The following is a 22970-nucleotide window of genomic DNA, read 5'->3' on the forward strand; positions in this document are numbered from 1 at the left end:
TATGATTTCGGAACTGAACTTCAAAAACTAACAAGAAAATCCTTTAGAGTTATTTCCCTTTTAACGACAAGGTTAACTATTCCCGAACCGACTGTCACGCCCACCCTTCAGACCAGCTCAGCGACAAGCCCACCCAGGGATCGGAGGGACATCGTATTTCATCCGTTCCACACTGTTCATGTCATCTCAATGGAGTTCGTGTGACGGAGTTGAAGATAGCAATCAGAACATAACATCAATAGACATGTATTATAATTATCTCATAAACATATATATATATTATCATCAGCTGTTGTGGCAAGATCAGGCGCGCAGTTCAGAACTGGTCACAGACAGACAACTCCCTCTCTTGCCGTTTGTCCCCATCCCCACATGCTCGCGCGGAAAAGCGGACTGCAAACCACATCCTGCAAGACTGCAAAGCTTTCGTTCTTTGCGAGAGAAGACGTTGCAGAGTCCCTCTTCCCTCCACCAACACACACCATACAGACACGTGGAGACTGCGGGAGTCAACTAAACTCACACCAAGAACAAGCCTCTCATTACCAACACGTGCTTTCATAATTATATTAGCTCAGGTAAAGAAAGGACAGACCACCGACCACCGACCACTATGACTGCAAGCTGTCATCGTCACCCTTGATGTACATCTTTGAGCATATCACACTTTAGTGTCCTTTCTATAAAGTTCGGGATGTGTGATGTGTTGCAGGGTGAGCAGATAAATCAATCTGTTAAACATTCACCCAGTAATGATCGAGGGATCGCGATAGCACAGCTGGAGAATAAAACGCTTGTCTGCTCGGTAGTGTGGTAATTAAATTGTCACCTTTGCACTGAAACCCCCGAGTTCAGATCTCTCTTTGGGACATTCTCTGTATGTGACAGCTGTTCTCCGAGCTGGCCACCGGGGGTTTCTCAAGGTACAGTGAAACCACGATTTTCGTCGGTGCTCGAATTTCGTCGGCATCATCACGTGATTATCGACGAAAACCAATGTTTCACTGAACTACGATTTCCTTCCTTTCTTTCTGCTCCCTCAAAGTGCAAAATCATCTCTAGTTGGAAGCACTTTCCCGTCAAACCAACCAACCAACCAACAATCAAGGGCAATCTCAAGGATGGGCGACGGCGACAGATGACTGTACCTACTATAAGCAAGTATATTCTACTGTCTCTCGCGCAAGACGTTTTTTTTTTATATTATTATTCATGAAGGCAAAGCGGGCAATTGATATATACGTATAAGGAGGGGAGGAAAAGAATCTGGAAATTAGCTCATTATAGTTTGTAAATCACTAGTTGACACAAGTTTTTCTTTTCGTATAGGCCTCATCGTACATCTTTCTTTCAAAGGGTGGAATCCCCAGATCGTAAAACTGGGTATATGCCGTTGAATCATCCCGTCAATAAACTCTTGTATTTATCATTAATGGCAATCGTTTATTATTTTTCCAGTATGTAACAGTATGCTTACATATTTACAGCCGGCAATATCTACATGTCATTTAAGAACGAAATATACACAATAGATGTTGGTGGACAACTTTGAAGCGGTCTTTAAAGTCAAACGCTGTTTATTTGCTGTTGTTGTTGGTTTTTTTTTTCGTGCTGACTTTTCTTTTCTCTTTTACGCTCTTGACTTGTGATGGTCTATTAGTAACAGAGGAGTTGAAAAATTAGGAAGTCACTGGGAGGAACAAAATTAAATATAGTTATATCGATATATTATAATATTTAAGAAATATGAGAAATGTCTTCCGCTGTAACTACATAATTCAATAATATATTATCATCATATAATCATATAGTAAATCATAAAGTAGCTATGTATGTGTTGAGGAGAGGGGTATGTAAATGCACTCATGGGGTTTTGGAAATTTATATCTGCACAATAAAACAGGCTGTGGACGACCTGCGTATAGCGATCAGGTTTTGCTGACAGTGAAGACACCGGACAAAGACTAAATGAGCGTTAACGAGACGCAAACAGGTTTAAAAAGTATATCGTCTTCATAATAAAACAAGCTGTGGAAGAAAATTTTCTACGTTTGGTGGTCAGGGTTTGCTGACAGTGAAGAAACTGAACAAGGAGTAAACGAGCTTGTTTTTTATGTAGGTGATATAATACAGAGACTGGACAAAGGTTAAAGGACATCAAAACCTGATCGTGATTCACAAATTGTCGTTTACAGCTTGTTTTATTGTGTATGTGAGCGATAATGAACTGTCTTTATACGCGTGCAAAGACGGTCATTACATCCTAGACACCGGGGCACGTGACACCTGCAGCCCGTTGGCCTGTATTGTAGTGAAGAGGAAATTAGTCAGTGTCAGGCAGACTAGGACTGTACACGTTGCAAAGCTGTTAACACACTGTATTTAAACTACGGTTTCACCAAACAATGAAGGATTATTTATTGTTGACACTTTTATACAGACCGCGCGGAAGAAAGCCAACGTTGGGTACCGGGGAAAGTTCAACCTCCATCCACTCCCATTCTTCCCCTGACACCACCATAACAAATCTTTTAGTCTCACTGTTTTCACCACATCAGTTTGACAATGTTCTTTTAATAATTCGCTCTATTTTGTCGGCTGCAGCATTAGAGTGTTATTGGTGCTAATGCTGTATCATGGTTGTTTAACGAGGAACTTCTGTATAGACTAGTGTTGTTGTGTGTCTTGATGGAGAAGTAAGGGAGGGCACTCTCTCACTGTTCACAGAGTTGTCCTCACTACGATGACATTTTTTTTTTCCTTTCGCTGCCCAGGTACACCATCCCTCCCTGACCCTACTCCCTCCCCACCTCGTCATGCCTCAATATCAGAGTCAGAAGGTGAAACAACACTTAGTCTGAATTCTCGCTTGTCACATGCATTTTTTTTGTGTCGGTTTACTTCTCGCAACGGCCATATTTTGTGTGCTAAGCAGTAGTGTACGTTGTAGTGTCAGAGTCAACAGTTCTTGACCATGCATGACATTGCTCATTCATTGCACAAAAACGGGCTTCCCAGCATAAAAAGAAAGAAACCTAGAATTTTTTCTTCAAATCTGTCAATGATTTAAATATAAGCTTCCCTGAATGTGAAATTTTTCCTTCTCATAGAAACAATTAAGACCTCGGTTACGTACGTATTTTAAAGGTGTATTACACAGTTAACCTATAACAGTAGAGTACACTATGACATGGCAAAGGTACAGGTGAACCAACATAAAGTAATTAAATATAAAAAGCGAAACGTGCTTAAATTAATCGAACTAATTAAACACAGCGAAACGTGCTTAAAGTAATTGAAATAATTAAACAAATAGAGAAACGTGCTTACATTAATTGAACTAATTAAATACAAATAGAGAAACGTGCTTAAATTAATTAAACTAATTAAACAAATAGCGAAACGTGCTTAAATTAATTGAACTAATTAAACAAATAGCGAAACGTGCTTAAATTAATTAAAGTAATGAAACATAAATAACACAAATCACACGAAATCATGGCATTTGAAGCTGTCCAGTCATAGCAGCGGATGAGAAATAGAACCTAACTCTTGCATTTCAAGTCCTACATCCGGTTGGCCTACTCCAAGGGTGTATAACACGTATGTCCGCGTACAAGCAGAAGGTCCCGGGAACACCAACAAGAAACCCTAGAAGTTGTCGATCATTTGCCTGCAGACATTGCTGACGGCAAGATGAGAAGACAATTGTGAGAAAAGTTTGATTTTATAAGATGCTTCAATACGGACATAGATGCTAGATTTTCAGCTTTTTCTAAAATAATTATTTTATTCTTTTAATTTGTTGCCATTTAAAACCATTTTTTTTTCTCTCTCTCTCTCTCGAATAGCTATTTGTTTCAACCTTTGTTTATCATTATTATAGTCTTGAAAGACAACACGAGCGCTCAGCGAAAATCGCTGTAAATATAAAGTATAAAGTATTACAAAACACATTTTACCAGTCTGAGAGCGAATTCTGTTTGGACCTTATAATTTTATTAAATTTTCAGTCAAAACTTCTAAATAAAGTTGTAGGGCTGTATTTCAAAATCAGCCGTTTCATTTTCTGGTTAAAAAATCGCTTATGGAACAAGAGAACATGAGCGATGTTTCTTCATTTGACTCGAAGACATGCTTAGCTTTGCTCAGAGCCACACTCACTGTTAATATTTGTGGGTTTTTGTTTGTTTTGTTTGTTTGTTTTAGGTGGGTGGGGGAACTTTGATTTGTCCTTTATTGTAGATAGTATTTTTAGTAGATTTTCATCGAAAATATTGCCATAGTGCCTTCTAAAATGGAAATCACTGTATCCACATCCTTGTTTTCGATAGGGGCACTTTGTGTTTGTTCTTTTTCCTTGTCTCCATCTGTTTGCAACCGTTTTATGAGATGAACCAGCACTAGCTACGAGCATTGGAACTTAAGAATTTCTGTTGCTTCCCACTAAAGCCAGTTTTTCCTCCTGTCGCCGCAGTTCCTGAAGACAACACGTGGCAGCGGGCTTAGATTCTGATGATGTCCACATCCAGCCCACCAAACCATTTCTTGCCAAACTGGGGGCTGGCTTGCTGCCTGCTGTTGCTGGGGTCAGTGGTGGTTGCCATGCCGACACGGAGGGATCTGCAGCGCAGGAAGCTGCTACAGGATCAGGAGATGAGCTTGTGGGTCGGGGGCAGTGGTGAGGAGCTGAATGACCGGGAGAAGCTGGTGGACAAGCTGATAGTGGAGGAGAAGAAACGCTTGATCACATCGGCACGCCTGAATAAAGCCCCGTTTCCACCCAGAAACAATTTCTTCTTGTCCCGTGCTGAGATGGAAACGACGACGGCGTTCAAAGTCATCCGTGAGATGCCAAAGGGTACGAAGCATGCACGTGCGGCTTTCTCTCGATGTCAAAAGGGCATTTCTGAGCGTGTTTGGGTGTTAGATTATAATCTGGGTGCTGCCAGTAGATGACTACAAGGCATTGCAATCAAACTGATAATTGTAATTGATAAAAGTGGCTACATTCTAGTCAGTGTGTTTAGCCTGTTGCTCAGGCGCATCAATATTCACTTTTCAGGCAACTGTTTTGCACGTGTCCTGAATGAATAGTTGTTTTAGAAGCCATTACTCTAAATACACACTTCCCGTGTCAAGCACATTACCAATGACGGTTTGGGTAAGATAGGGAACAGACATCGACGATTACGATGATGACGACGACGATGATGATGACGATGACGAATGCGATGACGACGATGATGATGATTGATGATGGATTGATGATGAGGGTTGATGATTGATTATGGATGGGTGGATGAGTGAGTGGGTGGGTGGATGGATAATAGATGATTGATGATGATTGATTGATGAGGAGGATTGATGATGCTGATTGATGATGGATAGACGATGGATGGGTGGATGGATGGATGATGGGTGGATGGATGGGTGGGTGGATGGATGCACCTAATACACCCAGCCGTTCCCGCGCTCAGTACTATACTCATCCTCCAGCTCTCGGCAGTTACCCAGTACCTGTCACAGACCCTTGTCTGAAAGCTTTCAGAAGTGAGCCACGACATCATGGTCTGACGTCATCAACTAATCGGAACAAACGGCTTCTTTGTTGCTCTTGCTGAAATGTGTTGGTGTTTGGTATTGTCTATTTTAAGCACCAGTTATTATTTTGAAATAAATTTAAATAATTTATTAACTAAATTAAAAATAATTTTATATGGAATTATTTATAAATTAAATTTAAATAATTTATAAACTAAATTAAAAATAATTTTAAATAGAATTATTTATAAATTAAATTAATAAAAAATAAATTGAAATTACGTTATTTATAACTTAATTTATTAAATTAAATAATTAAAAATTTATTTTTTGTATCTAATGTACGTTTGCAAGCTCTCGATCATTGTTATTATTATTAGTTGTGAAGCAAATTTTGCTGCGACACTGGCAGATTTCCGGCCTGCAGATTGTCTTCCGTTTGTGAAAGCGAAATTTACGTAGGATTTAAAATGCCAAAATTAAATTGTCGCTTTGTAGATTTGTTGGTATGGAAAGGTTGGCTTAGATGACGATATACCGTATAGTGAATTAATGCCAGGTCGTCATTCCGTGTCGATTCGTTTTCCTTTTCGAAAACCCGACTAGAAAAGGTCGAATTAAGCACCGAATGACAGAAGATACGATTATTAATTCTTTTTAAAAATGCAGCAGACGTTTTACAAAAGCAGAATTAATCAGCAAAAGGATTAAACACATCGGCAAACACGAAATTGACAGAATTCCTATACGTGTTTGCATGGTTTAACGAAGGGTCAACAACACATGCTATAGCACTGGGAAAAGTGGTTATATTTACAATAAAGAGAAAAAAATTGTCTAAAGAGCTTTGTGAACTTTTTTAATATGTGAAAGTCTGTGTTGTTATCATTTTGATGAGGAGTACGGGTGGGGGGACGTCAGTCAGTCTCATTTGTTTTCCTTTTCCAAAGAGTTCCAAAACAAGTCCAGAATACTTTCTTTAAAGTATAGAGACGGATCACAAAAGCAGAAGGAAAAGGGGGAAAATTATATATTGTATGCACTATAATACTATATTTTTATCCTTAGTCTTTTAAGGCGTGATTTTTTTTCCTGGTACAAAGTTAGCAAGTATTTTTTTTAACTAGTCATTTTATTGAAGGGAGGAGTCATTTCGATGTTCTCTCCTTATAACAAAAGAAAAATAAACAAAACCAAAATCTGATTATTTCGAAAAGTAAAATTAAGAAATAAAATGATACAAATAGATAAAACATTTATAATATCACCAAGAAGAATTAATGTCAAAGCTAATGAAAACGAGAACCCCACTAATTCGTGTCTCCCTATTGTGAGCTCCTCCATTAGTCTCGGTGCTTTTTCTCTTTTTTTTTTTTAAATTTTGTGAAGACGTGTGCACTTAATGAAGCATGCCACGGCCAAGAAAGTGGTATCCAGCTGGATATACGGTAAATTCGGGCAGGTTGGTAAACGTAAGGAACGATTTTCCGCGGTGGATGTGAGGAAATTGGAAAGTGAACTCTTCAACAGGGGCAAAATGGACGTGTACGCACCCAACAACAGGAGGAACGTGACACCTTCCAGGATATTCTTCGAGATAGCAGGATGTATTAGAAAGTTAGTTCTATTTAATTCTTACGAGACCAGGTGAAACTGGAGTCAGCAATCACAAGAAGAAAAAAAGTGTCCGAGGCTGAGGGCTGGAAAGATCTGCGAGCAGGTCTTGTTCATGTCCACATTGAAGAATTCAGACCTGCCAAAAAAAAAAAAAAATGCAGCTTCTGTGGCTGTGCACAGGTCCCAGAGATTGTCTTGTGTCCTGATTGTGGACCTGGAAGACTATTGCAAATCATGTGATGAAAAGATCTACTGTTTGGTGATGTATCATCAGACATACAGTTGGAAAGAAGTAAGTACAATATATCAACATTTGTGGATATATATTTTTATAATCTTTTAGATTGTTATGTAAATGTAAATATGCACAATGGTATCGGCAATCTGAAAATATATTCTCTCAATATATATTCTCTCTCTCTGTATATATATATAAGCACATGCTTCAGAAAATCAACTGAAAGGAATCAGAAATGTGGTAAGACTTAGCTAATGTAAGAACTGATACACCATTGTGCATTACAATGCCATGGATTCTACTTTTGATGAGGTTTGAAACTTAAATAAATTCCATAATTTGATTATGGCATATTTATAGACTTGAATGCTGCAAGCTTATGTTAAAACTTGCTATTGTTTTGTCAGGACGCATCATTGTATCTACCTGTGAAAAGAGAAGCAACCATTTTGTCTGAGCACCAGTGTGACAAGCTCTATTACCGTCAGATTGGAGTTTTTGATGCACAAGGTACATATGCAAGATTATTATGTTTTCTAGAAAAACAGATTTTACCCAAGCATTTCTTCTCAATTTTTTTTCACATTTTACTGTCATGCATTCAAAATATCACATTATGGAAGAACCTTGTCTTAACCAAAACAAACAAGCTTGTGAATAAATGTTAATTAATAGATACTTAATGTGAATAAATGTTCGGAAGCCAGGACTTTCACCAGTGAGGGTTAGCTGTCCTGGGTTTTGCTTTCGTCTCGGGCATGCAATTCTTTTTCTTCGCATGTGGCATCTGCTTACAGGGCTGTCTGCCTTGCCAGACTTTATATTTATTTATAACCTATTGGCACTTTTTGGTTTTATGTTTTCCTATGTTTACTTTTATTTTGCACTAACTGTTGAATGTCAGACAAAATAAATATATGAAATAGATTCAAAGAAATGGATACGTAATAATACAATTATAAACGAAAGCTCTAACTAGCTTTAATTTACAATTCTGAAAGGTAAGAATATTTACTTTACTGAATTACCTTAGGCTGGACTTTAACATGTAGTGTGGAAAGAAAAGAAGTAGGCAGCATATTTCAACAATGAGAAGATGTTGCATAATATTTCTGTAAAGGTAGAACAGTATCAAATTCTAAAAGCACGTTTTATGTTCTTCTCTTTATTATTATTATAGGCAGAGATCACATCATGAAAGTACAGTTCTGTGAATGTGAGCCAGAAGCAGTAACACTAATAAGAAATGGCTTATGGCCAGCAACACCAAAGAAGCCAGGGACCGCATTTTGCATGAAAGTGATGGAGCTATGCAGAATGCTACAGTTAGAAGGACAAATGTCTCTCCAGAAATTTTGCATGGCATCGGAGCGGAAGACAACTTTTCTACATAGTCGCAGCAGGGACTACAGAAACATGTACAAGGCATTGGGTAAACATGCTATCATTTTGTCACAGCATGACTATAGCAACATGTACTAGACACTTGGTAAACACATCATAATGTGTTGTCACAGCAGAGACTACAGAAACATGTACAAGGCACTGGGTAAACATGCTATCATATTTTGTCACAGCATGACTACAGCAACATGTACAAGATGCTTGCTAAACATATCGTCATATGTTGTCCAATAAGTCTAACTTTCAAGAAACTCCTCAGGGTATGTTGCTTAATGACTCCATAGAGAACTGTATCAGTGCCACTAGACCTGTAGTCAAGTAGTGCGACAGTTTCATTTGATGGATGTAAATATAGTTTAATTATAAGGGTTATAAGCCAATAATTTCTGTTTACATTATTTGGAAACTATGGAAAGAATACGTGGATTGTGAAAATGGTATTTTATGTGTTTGTTTAATTGCTTTATTGTAGGTAACACAATTATAGAATTTCACCATCATCAGGTGTTATGTCTTGAGACAGCTCATGCCCATGACTTCCTGGGCAAGAAGTGCCCAATATGTAGTCTGGTATGTTGTATGGGTTAAGGATTAGGCATTTTAAGAAATATTTAAACACAGTTGCTGTATTCTGCAAACAAAAACACCCACAAAAGTTTATTACACTTGATTTGTACATAATATTTTCACATGGTTGCAAGTTTTTGAAAATATGCCTAATCTGTGCACATCAGTTTCCCGACGTTTTGATATAAAGAGAATTTATCAACATTGTCTAATGCCTACTGATAATTTTAGGCCATGTCTTTCAAAAACATATCTTCTATTTCATGAGGAATTAATAGATGTGATTAGTGATCTTCACTCAGATATCGATTCGAAATCTGGTGAAGACGATGAAGAGGAAAAACACTTTTTTTCCATAAGTTCTTGAGCTATTACTTTCTTTAGTCAGTTTACTGAAGGGGACAATTGATATGTTTATTGAAATTGTAAAGGTATTTAAGGGATGATAGCATGTTTATTTTGTTTTAAAGCATAGCTACAACCAACATCAACAAAGGCTTTATGAATTCATTGCTACATTTTTGAACCAAGAACGGTGTAACCTTCTAATTCTGTTTTTAGCAATGTACTTTTTTTTTATAGTATACATACAAGACACATTCACACCGTGCATCCAGTTGCTTTCACCCACAGAAACAAGCCTTTTAATATATTTTATATGCCACTCTGGAGCAAGGCATGAGCTTATTCTTAAGTATATTGCTGTGGCACAATATATGTCTAGAGACTATCATTTGAGAAAAGAATTGTACATAACAGTATACTGCCTTCTCGTTGCTCATTCTCCTAAAAATTTGAAGTGATGGTAGTAAATAAAACAGGGAAACAAACACAGTTTTTGCTTTGAGGAAAATTAAGTGAAAAGAATTTTCACTCGTATATCATGTTATTTACTTACAACATATTCTTACTAAGGATGTTATATAAACAGGTATGCTTTGTTATAAATCTTGAGAAATCTATTTTTGTGTTCTGCAATGGTGGTTACCTGTCAAAGAGGGAGAAATGGCACATGGAAAAGGACATAGTCAAATGTATAAATATGTACAAATATCTAGATTTGATTGCTTTCAACAAGACTATCTGTTTGTTGTGCTATTGTGGATGTTTCATGGAGTGCCCAAAAAAAGTGTCATTGGGATAACCATATGTTTTTGGCACATGGTGTGCATTCACCACTATTTTCATGTTTTTTCACATTTCTTGCATTTTGTGATCATTCAAAGTGACATTGCTACTATCCTGTCATGTCCCTTTTGTCCAGGTGTTGTAGAGTCGGTAATACATGTTATGTTCTTATGATAAAGATACAGGGTAGTGAGAAAGAAATGTAAACACTATTACCATCTGCTTTCCAGTTATCCATGCTGGTAGAAAATACTGACAAGTGTGTAGTTAATAATGTAACTAATAACTTTCTTTCCCCGTATTTTGCATCTAGCAGGGAGACTTCTGAAGTCAGACAAACACTATCACTGTAAATCCACCGCTTGACCAAGCACGAATAGCTATTTTACTGTACTTCATTAAAGTGTATGTTCAATAAATTGAAAAGGGCTTGAAAAACGAGAGTGTGGTATTGTAAATGAGAGACAAAATTTTACGCGCGCGTGTGTGTGTGTCTGCGCGCGTTTGTTTACAACGTATCATAGAAGTAGTAGGCTCTGGCTATGCTCGGGTTCGTGCCATTCTGGAGGAGTATGTGTCGGGGAAGGTAGCAGTTCCGTTGGTGTACGGTGCCAGCTACAGTGTATACAAATCGATGAACCCACGATTGCGATTGCACCGTGAACGCAAACGTGTGTGTGTTGATCGTGTGTTCGCGTGAACTGCTTTTCGACATGATCGGGGTCAATCACGATGGTGCCAACTGTCATCAGTAGTTGTATGTGTAGATCACTTCCAACAGCGCCCTCTTATTGCTGTACATAAACACACACCGACTACACGAGCACAACATTGACAAGTTTTCGCAAACTGGCAAGATGGTTGCAGATTAGGGAAATCTTCAAAGGAGGTGAGAATCAAGCAGGCAATGTTCGAGAAGAATTAAAGAAGTAGCACAATGCCACTAAAAGTTAAACCAGTTATATGTACTTTCACACTACAATGGGTGTTCGTCAGAAAAATCACGCCACAAAAGACGACCACCTAACACTACATGCATCTGTATCTTTCTATTGATTACAGCGGGCAACTTTCCACTTTCATAACTTGTAAAAACTCATCTGCAATCGAATATCAAAGGGGCGTACAGTTTCAACCTCAAAGTGGTATCACGGATTTAGATAGAGCAACAGCTGCGATAGTTGTGCGCGCACCGTGAACGTTGCTTGTTTGGGGGATGATTGGCAATGGGCAAACCAATGTTACAAGACTTTCCCTAGCTTGGCCGAATCTTGCGTTTGCCGGGAGTTATTCAGAAAAGAAAGGTTAAACAAAATGGTAAATTACACCTAATGAATAAGAGACAATGCAGACAGAGAAAAGGGGGCAAAGACAGGAGTAGATGAGATACAGGAACAACAGACACACAAATAAACCCTAAATGCAAACTTGATACAAGAGGTCAGCTTCCGTTCTAAAAGTAAGGTCAGACATGAAGGTCTTGGTTACCTCTGGGACTCTAACGTTTAACTTCTAATAATATAGAACTTTTTCGTAAATATATCATTTCTTAATATGTATTGGATGTGTCTTTTCCCGCTACGAGACGGGCGGTCCCCGCGGGAGGAGAGGATGGAATCAGTCCAAGCGACGAGAGCCGTCCCGTGACACTTAAGACACCTATGACCACAAAATAACAGTGTTAGCAAAACAGAAACCTATGTCAATGAGCAGCTAGTAGAGATAAGCAGCTTACTTTAAGTGGAGGACAACCTTGTAGCATTGGAGTAATTGTAGAAATTCTGGCTTTCCTTCGTCGGGTGCGTTATCTAATGTACCTAGCGTTGTGTTGGTGTGGGTTGTTTTTTTTGTTTTTTTTTTTTTTTCTCATCTACTGCACACCAGCACTTAGCCGACCTTAAATCTACAAAAGTCCCTGCATTGTACCCAACAAAAGTGTGTTTTCTTTGGTGCATTCTTCTGCTATGTCACAACTACGGACAACACGAATCTCGTTCACTACAGTGATCAACGTTCAGCTCATTCGCACGACCAGGACATAAGTGCAACAAGCTAGCATTCTTGTGGACAGACATGTTCCCACAGGTAAATAGGTTTAAAGACAGATTTATTTACATTACTCTCTCTCTCACACACACACACACGCAACTGCTATTTCGATTCTAATCCACCTGCCTAGCCTACTGAATTCTAGCACCAAACTCCCGGGCGGGTGAAGAGTTGCCACACATAAGTATGCCGCGCGATTTTCTATTTTTATGTACCTATAAATCTGTTATTTGACTTGTGTTAAACAATCGTCGATTTGTTTTCATTGGAAGACTAATTGATTATTCATTCATATCTTCTTTTACACAATACTGTGGTATCGTCGGGGACATTGAGACAGTTCTTGCGCAAGTCTTGCATCATTCCTGCTGAGTGGCATGTTTAGCCCTATATTTTATGTTGGTTCTTCCTCAACCCTCATTGTCTTTGTCCTCACTCAAGGGTTTTCCAGAGGATGTTCTTCACTAAAGTCTTGTGGCTGGTTACATGGCCAGACAAGAGACGATTTTCCCGTCGCCAGAAGGGTTCTCGTTGGCCCATCATGATTCGCACATCTTCATTAGTCTTGTGATGAATAGAAGAAATTCGGAACTGTTTCTCAGGGACTGGATCTCGAATGCTTTTATTCGCTTTACAGATCGGTGAAAATGGTAAAAGAGATTATGAATTTCGAGGATGTCTTTAGCATCCGTACTGGCTTCAAAGGTCAGCAGTAAGAAGACCGAAGTGATGAGAATCCACAACAAGCAGGAACTCCCAATCCAACTTCAAGGAGAGAAACATCCTGGGAAACAGACTGCCCTTCACGTATCTGAGGAGCATAACAGAGATGTTGGAACGACGATGACATCAAAAAGGCCAGACATGCCTCTTTATTACATCATCGTCATAATTATTTGTAAACTTGATAGCCTATGGCTCATAAAAAACGTTAACTACAGACAGATTAAGCAACAATATGCGCCAGCGTGCGCATATCAACAGCCTACGCCCCATCCCGAGCATTCTCCTTCCGCAGTAAGACCCGCATCTTCAACACAATTGTGAATGCAGTCCTACTGTATGGTTCTGAAACCTGGAGAGCGACATAGGCCATCTACGCCATATAAAGGGAATAAGATGGACTGAAAAGATCTCCAACAGCATTCCTGTGGAAAAGAACTAACCATAATGCCACTAGTCAAGACATCAAAAAGCGCAAATGGCTGAACAGGACACACCCTGCAAACCACCTGACACCATTGCCAAGCAGGCACTTGACTGGAACCCTCAGGGAAAGAGGAGAGTTGGGAGACCGAAGCAGACTTGGAAAAGAACAGTAGAAAGTGAGACAAAGATATCGGAACCACATGAACCCAAATGAGGCATGCTGCCCCAAACCGGGTCCGATGGCAAGGTGTTGTTGCGGCCTATGTTCCTCGAGTAGTAACATGGACTAGACTAAACTTCGCATCCGTACTATGTAGCAAACTGTATGATAGTGCTTCTGTAAGTCATGTTCAATGTGTCAATCGCTGCTGTGGCTGTTGCGATCCATGGTTTCATTTGACGGTTTCGCGTCAAGAAGGACCAAATGCTAATATGTTGCTTAGGGAAAGTAAGCTGCATGATGTCACCGAGGGATATAGACGCCAAGTATGTAATTAAAGCCAAGTTCAGTTGCTAAATATTCCGTCGTTATGCAGCACACCGTATATATGTTTTACGAATTTGTGCTCTACTGTGTTATTGGATACTGTATTATATACTGTCAAAGCGGCGCTAGAATAAAAGCTGGAGTCATAGCCACACAAAGTTCATGGTTCTTTTATCATCCTCTGTGTCTGCCCGTCCTTCTTAAGCCGGAAATAGTGTAAGCATAACGTTTTCAATTTTGTCCGCTGTTTGAATTATCTTTTTGTCAGCGCTGCTCGGTCTTTCTTTAAATCACACCTTAAGATCTGACATCAAGATCAGTTCTAAACTGTTTTTTTTTTTCATCAGAAAGAAATTATCAATCAAAAAAGATGAGGAAGAGGGAGGAGGAGGAGGGGAAACTGAGTCTGTTTTAAAGTTACAGATAAAGGCTGCACCTCTTTCCACCATCCATTCTTTTTTGTTACACATTTACTTTGAGACACATTCAAAACAGGCAAAAGACATCAACTGCATATTTCTTCTGAAAACTGATATACACTTTTAATCCCATTGAAATGTTTTATGTCCACATTGAAGAAGAAATTTTACAATGAGCGAAATATATTAATACAAATTTAAAACAAACGAAAAGAGAAAACAGCACACTGACTCCCATATATACATGACAGTATTGACTTGATGTATATGAATCACATTTTACAATCTGCTGTTAGGACTGCAATGGAAAATCATTCAGCACTACTCTGCTCCAAAGCCAATGCAGTTACTGAAGCGCCAATATTTGTATGTATAGCCAGAAGTCACAATATGCAAGATGATTCATTATGTCTTATCTGACTAAATTTAAAGTGCATCCTAAGCTATGCACAAATGTAAACCACAAATAATAAATGTTATTTTCTTTTCATTCTACTTTTATAAATTTTCTGGTCAATTTGATTCATATCAAAGAATTAATATCAAATTTAGCCAAAACTGGATTGTTCTGGCAAATTTATTCAATTTCTATTGAACTGGGTATGTGATCAACGGCCCCAAGCTGTTTTCTTATGCTTTAACTGTAATTGCATCCCATGTGACTTGTGTTCCTGCACACAGAGGTAAACAATGATATGTAACTTTGCATTTTTATAGTTACAAACAATCACATAAATATGCTTTGGAACAGACTGCACTGTAAGATTCAATATGATAAAGATTGTGCTAATACTCATAAATAATAATAAACTCAAATAGCACCATATCCTAGCCTTTGGGCAAACTCATGAATTGACACACACACACACAGCATACATGACGCACAGCATAAAATGCCAAATTATATTGTCTACAAAATGCCACATGGATAAAATGTAGACCAAAAATTATTCGCAGCATACATAATTCAGCTTGAGAAAGACTGTGATTCATCCAGGCTGCAAATGCTATGATCCACATTCCACACCACAGTTTCTACCATAGCAAGATCTATGAGGTAAAGGCCATTGTTCTGCTTATAGGTCTGACTGCAAAATGCCTTCTTGAAAAATCATACTGAAATCCAGGAAGTCAATGCAAATTCATTGATGTAACAATTTTTTAGGACACATTAGTTGTTAATAAGCACACTTATATAGCACCTTTCTCCATCATCAGCCACACTAAAGCGCTTTACATGCATAAAGGCACACAAGCACACGGGCATTTGGGACAGCATAACTATTGTTTATTGGCTGTAAACCTAGGGGCATAAGATCATATTAAAACAATCACACAATAACAATCTAACAGGTGCAACAAATGGTGACAATATGGCAAAATATATAGATGAGTACATAAGACAAAACAATATATGTATAGAATTTACTTCAACCGTGGTTATGCAATTTGAATCAATTTGCATAAATTTATAAGCATATTTTTGTATGTAATATTCATCAGCCGACGAAATTTAAATTCATTTGGATAATGCACAAAATAAACAGGAAGCAGCACTGTCTGTGACAAAGTTAGCAAAGGGTGAGCACAATAATAAGCCATAAGTGAACACAACAAGAGGTCAAGAGCAAAACTAAAAATCTCCAAAAGCCTGTTCACAAGAAAGGACACAGAAAATACTAATTTTCAGTCTCTTACTTTTGGCCTTTGGCAATTCCTTTAATGCAACTTCCAGAGAATTAGTATTTGTCCAATCTGTAACAGATTAACCACTGCTTGTATAAGAACTGCGAAGGCAACAAACTGATGAAATTCAGTGTTGTAAAGTCTGAAACCTAGTGAAAGTCTGAAACCTAGTGACACGTAGACTTAATTATTATACCCAAGTTCAAAATTAATTTTACAATAACTCTCACCACATTGATTTATGACACAGAAAGAAGAGAATGAGTGGATTTAAATAATAAAAAACATGCCATGATCTGTGAGTTTAAAAGTATAAAAAATATTAAACATCTCAATATTGTATGGCAGGGTTACAGCTACTAATCTATTACTTGAATGTAATACATTTCATGTTTTCACCAGCTTTGGCTATGATTTGGAAATTAACATAGCAGTGATATAGAGAAAGCACTAATCTCAAGCTTTTGGAAAATATAATAGTAAATAAGAACTAATAAAAAAAATAAGAACTAGTATTCCTTACATTAGAAAAGGTACTTCCATTAGGGATTTACAGTCAAATCTCCCTACTATGCCACCTACCGGGACCGAGCAAAAGTGGCATAGTAGCAGAGTGGCATATAGTAGCGAGGTTCGTATAAAAACGGCTTTATTTGTTTCAAGTTACCCGTCAGTCCAAAGCTCTCAAGAATCGTCTGCTGCCACTAGCTGTCTCCTCTCATTCTCCCCCTCACCTCTTCATCCTCCACCCCTCCCAACCATATCCCGAGCACCTGCATCCTGTCGCTAGTCGACCCCTCCCGCTCTCCCTCTGTCACGTGACTGTTCACGGCCAGCGACCACCACCCCTATCGCCAGCCTCCACCCTCCCTGTGTGCCATGCTATGTTGCCATCCACCTAACTGCAATGTCCCACACTACCATAGAGTATAATAATCGAGCACTGCGTGGAATTTCACAACTTGTGTCCTTTTAACAGTCACACAAAAGTGGCATAGTAGCGAGAGTCTGGGGTGGCATAGTAAATTTTTTTTTACATTGAATTTATAGTCGGGACCGAGCAAAAGTGGCATAATACCGAGAGTGCATAGTAGCGGGGTGGCCATAGTAGGGAGATTTGACTGTATATAACTAATCAATGCACTGACTAAAGAAAATCTATTACCCGAATAGTGAGCACAAAATATTTCCATCATCGTGGACTGCTCATTACTTGTTGGTACCATGAAAAATACATCGATTCATAAAGATATCTAAAAATTAATCTCAAGCCTACACATTACAATGGGTATGTGTTTTAGGATCCCCAAAAAGCGCTTTTATAGACTTCATTAGCTCTGCCCTAAGGACCATCCTTCTAGCTACATCTTGCTTTTACCCTTTGAGGTGCCCAGCATTGGTAGCCCTAAACAGCACAATTCCATAGTCACTAGACACAGGTAAGCTACATAAAATGGTGTCAACAATAGGGTAGAATAAACATATAAAACTACTGGCCATTGCTCTAATACTGTACTTGCATATTGTAATACTTCTTGCATTTTGGATCAACACTTTTCGCTCAATTGACACCAACCATTAAAGCATACTATTTGGCTGATTCTGCTTATCTGTCATCATCATACAATACATTCAGGCATCACCTGACTCGGGAATAATCTAAGATTATTGTATCAATCCTGAAGATTCTCATAACACACTTTACTAACAAGTTATTATCTTTCTCATTCTTTCATGCCTACTTTAGCAGCTTGTACATCTTTTTCTTTAATCGGTGGTAATGCATCCTTTCTATGAACTTATATACATCTTAATATAGAATTATGTCATTAATACACCAAAAACTTTAAAAAGTAGGATGTAAGATAAGTAGAATAAAAAAAGTGCTTCAACGCATGCAATTAATGTAGTATAATAGCTGCTGTACATGCTTGAGATAAAATAAACCTACCCTTCAGCCTTTTGCTGCATTAACACATTAAAAGCCGTGGTTCTTTTGAAAACTGGTTCCATTGTCTACACAAAAAAGAAATATTTGTCTGAAATGTATAGCTATGTATATCTCAATGTTACAAGGTATTGTCATTTTTGTTTTATTGGAATGAGTAACCTGATATGATGATAGCTCTTAATTATACCTCATCACTTTAGAACACAGTGTTTCTGCTTGGCACATTACTATTACTATTACACATTACTATATATTTGTAGTGAATGTAGCATGACCACCACATTCACTACAGCTATCAACAAGGTTACAACTGTTCCACAGACAATAAATCAAAGATTCTGTTTTGTGTGACATGTGGCTGTCAACTTTCTATACCTATTCAATTATTTTCTAGTTCTCTAATTAATATACAAACATATAAAAACATATATCGTCATACTTTTACCATATGAAATGCATATTTTTTACACTGTGCAGTTGAAAAGACTTGCAATAATTCCAAATTTCTGTAGTCATGTCAAAAGTCTCCGTAGAATTGAATAGAAACTAACTTTCTAATACATACTGCTATCTCGAAGAATATCCTGGAAGTGTCACGTTCCTCTTGTTGTGGGTGCTTTACACGTCCATATTGCCCGTCGAAGAGTCTCTTTCGCCACATCCAACCCCTCACATCCACCGCTGAAAATCGTTCCATTGCATTTACGAACCTGTCCCGAATTTACCACAAAGACCTATATCCAGCTGGATACCACTTTCTTGGTGGCTTCACAAAATTAAAAAAAAAAAAGAGAAAAATCACCGAGACTAATGGAGGAGCTCACAACAGGGAGACACGAATTAGTGGGTTCTCGTTTCATTAGCTTTGACATTAATTCTTCTTGGTGATATAATAAATGCTTTATCTATTTGTATCATTTTATTTCTTAATTTTACTTTTCGAAATAACCAGTTTGGTTTTGTTTTTCTTTTTTTTGTTTTTGTTTTGTTTTTGTTTGAAGGGGGATACATCGAAATGACTCCTCCCTTCAATAAATTGAACTAGTTTAAAAAAAATACTTGCCTAATTTTGTACCAGAAAAAAAATCAACACCTTAGAAGACTAAGGATGAAAAATAATAGATATATAGTTATATAATATATATAATTTCTCCCCTTTTCCTTCTGCTTTTGTGACCGCCTCTATACTTTTTAGAAGCATTCTGGATGTGTTTGGAACTCTTTGAAAGGAAAAAAACAATGACACTGACTGACGTCCCCCCACCCCTACTCCTCATCAAAACGATAACAACACAGATTTTCACATATTAAAAAACTCCACAAAGCTCTTTAGACAATTATTTTTCTTTTTATTATAAATATAAACACTTTTCCCAGTGCTATAGGCTATATATAGCCTGTGTTGTTGATACTTTGTTTAAACCATGCAAGCATGTATAGGAATTCTGTCAATTTGGTGTTTGCCCGATGTGTTTAATCTTTTTGCTGATTAATTCTGCTTTTGTTAAACGTCTGCTGCATTTTTAAAAACAATTAAAAATCGTATGTTCTGTCGTTGGATCCTTGATATATTAATTAAAACAACGCTGTCTGTATTATCCCGCTTTTTGAAATGGTCCGAAATTTTTTGACTACCCGCAGTCAAAATTGATTAAATCTAATTCATCGTATTAAACATATATTATTAATTAAACAACGCTGTTTGTATTACCGGAATATCCGTTGCACCGTAATTAAACATATACATTAATTAAAACAACGCTGTCTATCATTACCAATTATCCGCTTTTGAAACTGGTCCGAATTTTAGTTGATGACGTCAGACCATGATGTCTTGGCTCACTTCTGAAAGCTTTCAGACAAGGTCTGGTGATCAGGTACTGGGTAACCTGCCGAGAGCTGGAGATGAGGATATAGCACTGAGCGCAGGAACGGCTGGGTGTATTAGGTGCATCATCATCATCGATCAATCTATCATCAGTATCCACCCGATGCGACCCTGACTCAGTCCAAACAGTTTTCGTTCTCTGCGACCTCGGGCTGAGGCCGTCCGTCGCATTGGCGCGCCATGGGCAACGGGGATGCCCCAGCAACCCACCTACTCAGCCGCATCGTCTCACGAATGAACTACAAGATATTTAGTGCATTAAGTACGATGAAAAACGCGAATTAGAATAGAAGACAGTAAACCTACGATTTTAAAAATGCACCTTTTAAAAGTTTAAAACAGATGATAGTTGAAAAGGCACGAAGGAACAGGGAAGAAAATTAGGGAAACACGATCGATCGAATCGACCAATACAGTATATTTGCTACTGATCGATTACCGAAAGGTCGATCAACTCACAGCAGCCTACATAGGCATTGAGAAAATCTTTTATTTTGTCAATTATTTCTTGTAAATAATGAATAGGAAAAATGTGCACACAAAGCTTTGTGATTTTTGGTATGGAAAGGTTGCTGGTATACGGTGACGAATGTACCGTATTTAGCGATTAATGCCAGGACGCCGTCATTCCTGTCGATTGGTTTTTCCCTTTTCGAAAACCCGCTAGTCAAGGTCGAATCAAAAGATCGAACCGACAGATATTTGATTTTATTCTTTTAAAATGCAGGCAGAACGTTTACAAAAGAGAATTTAATCAGCAAAAGGATTAAACACATCGCGGGCAAACACGAAAATTGACAGATCCCTATACGTGCTTGCATGGTTTACACGAAGGGTCAACAAACACAGGGCTTATGCAACTGGAGAAGTGCTTTATATTTATATAAGTGAAAAAAAATGTCTAAAGAGCTTTGTGGAGTTTTTTAATATGTGAAAAGTCTGTGTGTGTTTTATTTTTGATGAAGGAGTAGAGTGGGGGGACGTCAGTCGCTGTCATTTGATTTCCTTTTCCAAGAGTTCCAAAAACACGTCCAGAAGCTTTCTAAAAAGTTATAGAGGCGGTCACAAAAGCAGAAGGAAACGTGGGGGAAATTATATATTGTATGCACTATAATATTATATTGTTATCCTAGTCTTTTAAGGTTCGATTTTCTTGTCTGGTAACAAAGTTAGGAAAAGTATTTTTCTGTCAGGTTGGGAGGACGTCATTTCGGATGTTCTCCGGTCCTTAAACACAAAAAAGAAATAAGAAACAAAAGCCAAATACTGGATTATTTAGAAAGTAAAATTAAAGAAATAAAATCAATACAAAAGATAAAACATGTTATAGTATCACAAGAAGAAGCTAATGTCATAGCGCGTAAGAAGAACGAGAACCCACTAATACGGTGTCTCCCTGTTGGGAGCTCTTTCCATTAGTCTACGGTGCGTCACCGTGTGTGTACTCGATTATTAACTTGGTCATAAGCAGTTCGCTTCTACTTGTAGGGTATTTTTTTTTTTTTTAATGCTTATGGTATGTCAGAGAGCAGTTTCGATTCAGCAAGTGTTTCACTCACTGAATGGAAGAATGCCACTTCTGCGTTCTTGAGAACTGGTTGTCATGTAAGGTATTGTAAGTATCTCCACAGATTACATGAAGCGTTCATTAACGTCTGTATTGAGTATCGTTACATGAATAGGAAATAGTTAGAGGCGTTTAGTTTAAAAATTTAGGTCACGGGCTTATAGCTTTCAAGAATTATATACAGTACGTGATCATAGATCGGCCTCGGCGTAGGCACCGCTTCGGTCTCGCCTGACCCCGCTCTATTTTTTGTTCGTTTATAGCGAAGGATTACAAGTGCTGAATCCGGAGACGACAGTATATTGCTGGATTACTAAAAGAATACCAGTTAAACATATCTGTATTGCTGAGTGAAAAAGCCATTCATGTGTGTGGAACTTAATGCTGAAAGATTCTTCTGCTGAAAATTTACGGCATGGTATATGCTGGATAACAGTGGCTTTCTATTTTGTTTGTTTTGTTTTGTTTTTTGTTTATTCTGAGATCTTACTAGTTTGTGTGTTTTGGTTTTTTTTTTAGCAAGAAGACAGTGCGCTTATATTAATGTTTAGTATAGCATTGAATTAAAAGAAAACTATGAATAGCATTAGGGACAAGTTTTTGTATAGCCACTTTCCCAGTAGCCAAACACAAAACCAAACATCTGGTGATTTATTGTTAACATGGGACAGTTGAAACCTTGTTAGATAGCTTGCGACTTATAAAGGAGTGCGTATACATTTACTAACTGTAAGATGAATGGGTGAGGTCATGCGTAACAGAGACATTGGCGATAAAACGATGAATAACCAACGTATACTTGTAACATTGGAGAATGATCCAGAGCTATACAATTTTGCAGAAACAAATATTGCTTTTTTTGTGTAGACAATGGAACCAGTTGTTCAGAAAGAACTACGTCTTTCAAGTGTCTGCACGTGGAAGAAGGGCTGAAGGGTCGGCTTTATATATATCTCAAGATATGGCTGCAGCCAGCTTTATACTACAATATTTGATGCATTGAAGCACTGTTCTATTTGTTAACTTAATAATACATCAATAGTCTCAAAGTTTTAGTGTGACTTAATCGAATAATTTATATATTAATATCTATATATAATATATATTAGTTTATAGAGATGCAATTATCATCGATGAAGAAATACGAAGTATCAGGCTGCGAAAGTAAGGACTCATGAAAGAATTACGAAGATGCTTAGTTCAAGTGTTATGAGAACTTTGGGATTGAATACATAACTCAAATTATTCCGGTCAGTGTGATGCTGGGCTGTTATTG

General features: G+C 37.8%; 1 protein-coding gene and 1 long non-coding RNA gene across 2 annotated transcripts; one reads left to right on the plus strand and one right to left on the minus strand.

Annotated features, from left to right (window-relative positions):
• The first annotated feature begins 6718 nt into the window (after positions 1–6718).
• Positions 6719–10936, plus strand: LOC112560262. Its single transcript, XM_025231970.1, has 3 exons — positions 6719–7453; positions 7807–7909; positions 8580–10936. Exons 1-3 carry the CDS (start codon positions 7274–7276, stop codon positions 8879–8881), a joined length of 585 nt encoding a protein of 194 aa, XP_025087755.1. The 5' UTR covers positions 6719–7273; the 3' UTR covers positions 8882–10936.
• Positions 10937–14749: 3813 nt separating this feature from the next.
• Positions 14750–18258, minus strand: LOC112559904. The gene is made up of 3 exons (XR_003098436.1): positions 18240–18258; positions 16301–16357; positions 14750–15273 (listed from the first exon to the last, which is right to left on the minus strand). It is a non-coding gene; the product is annotated as an uncharacterized LOC112559904 (long non-coding RNA).
• Between the last annotated feature and the right edge of the window lie 4712 nt (positions 18259–22970).

Source organism: Pomacea canaliculata, linkage group LG3, assembly GCF_003073045.1.
Source record: "Pomacea canaliculata isolate SZHN2017 linkage group LG3, ASM307304v1, whole genome shotgun sequence".
NCBI lineage: Eukaryota > Metazoa > Mollusca > Gastropoda > Architaenioglossa > Ampullariidae > Pomacea > Pomacea canaliculata.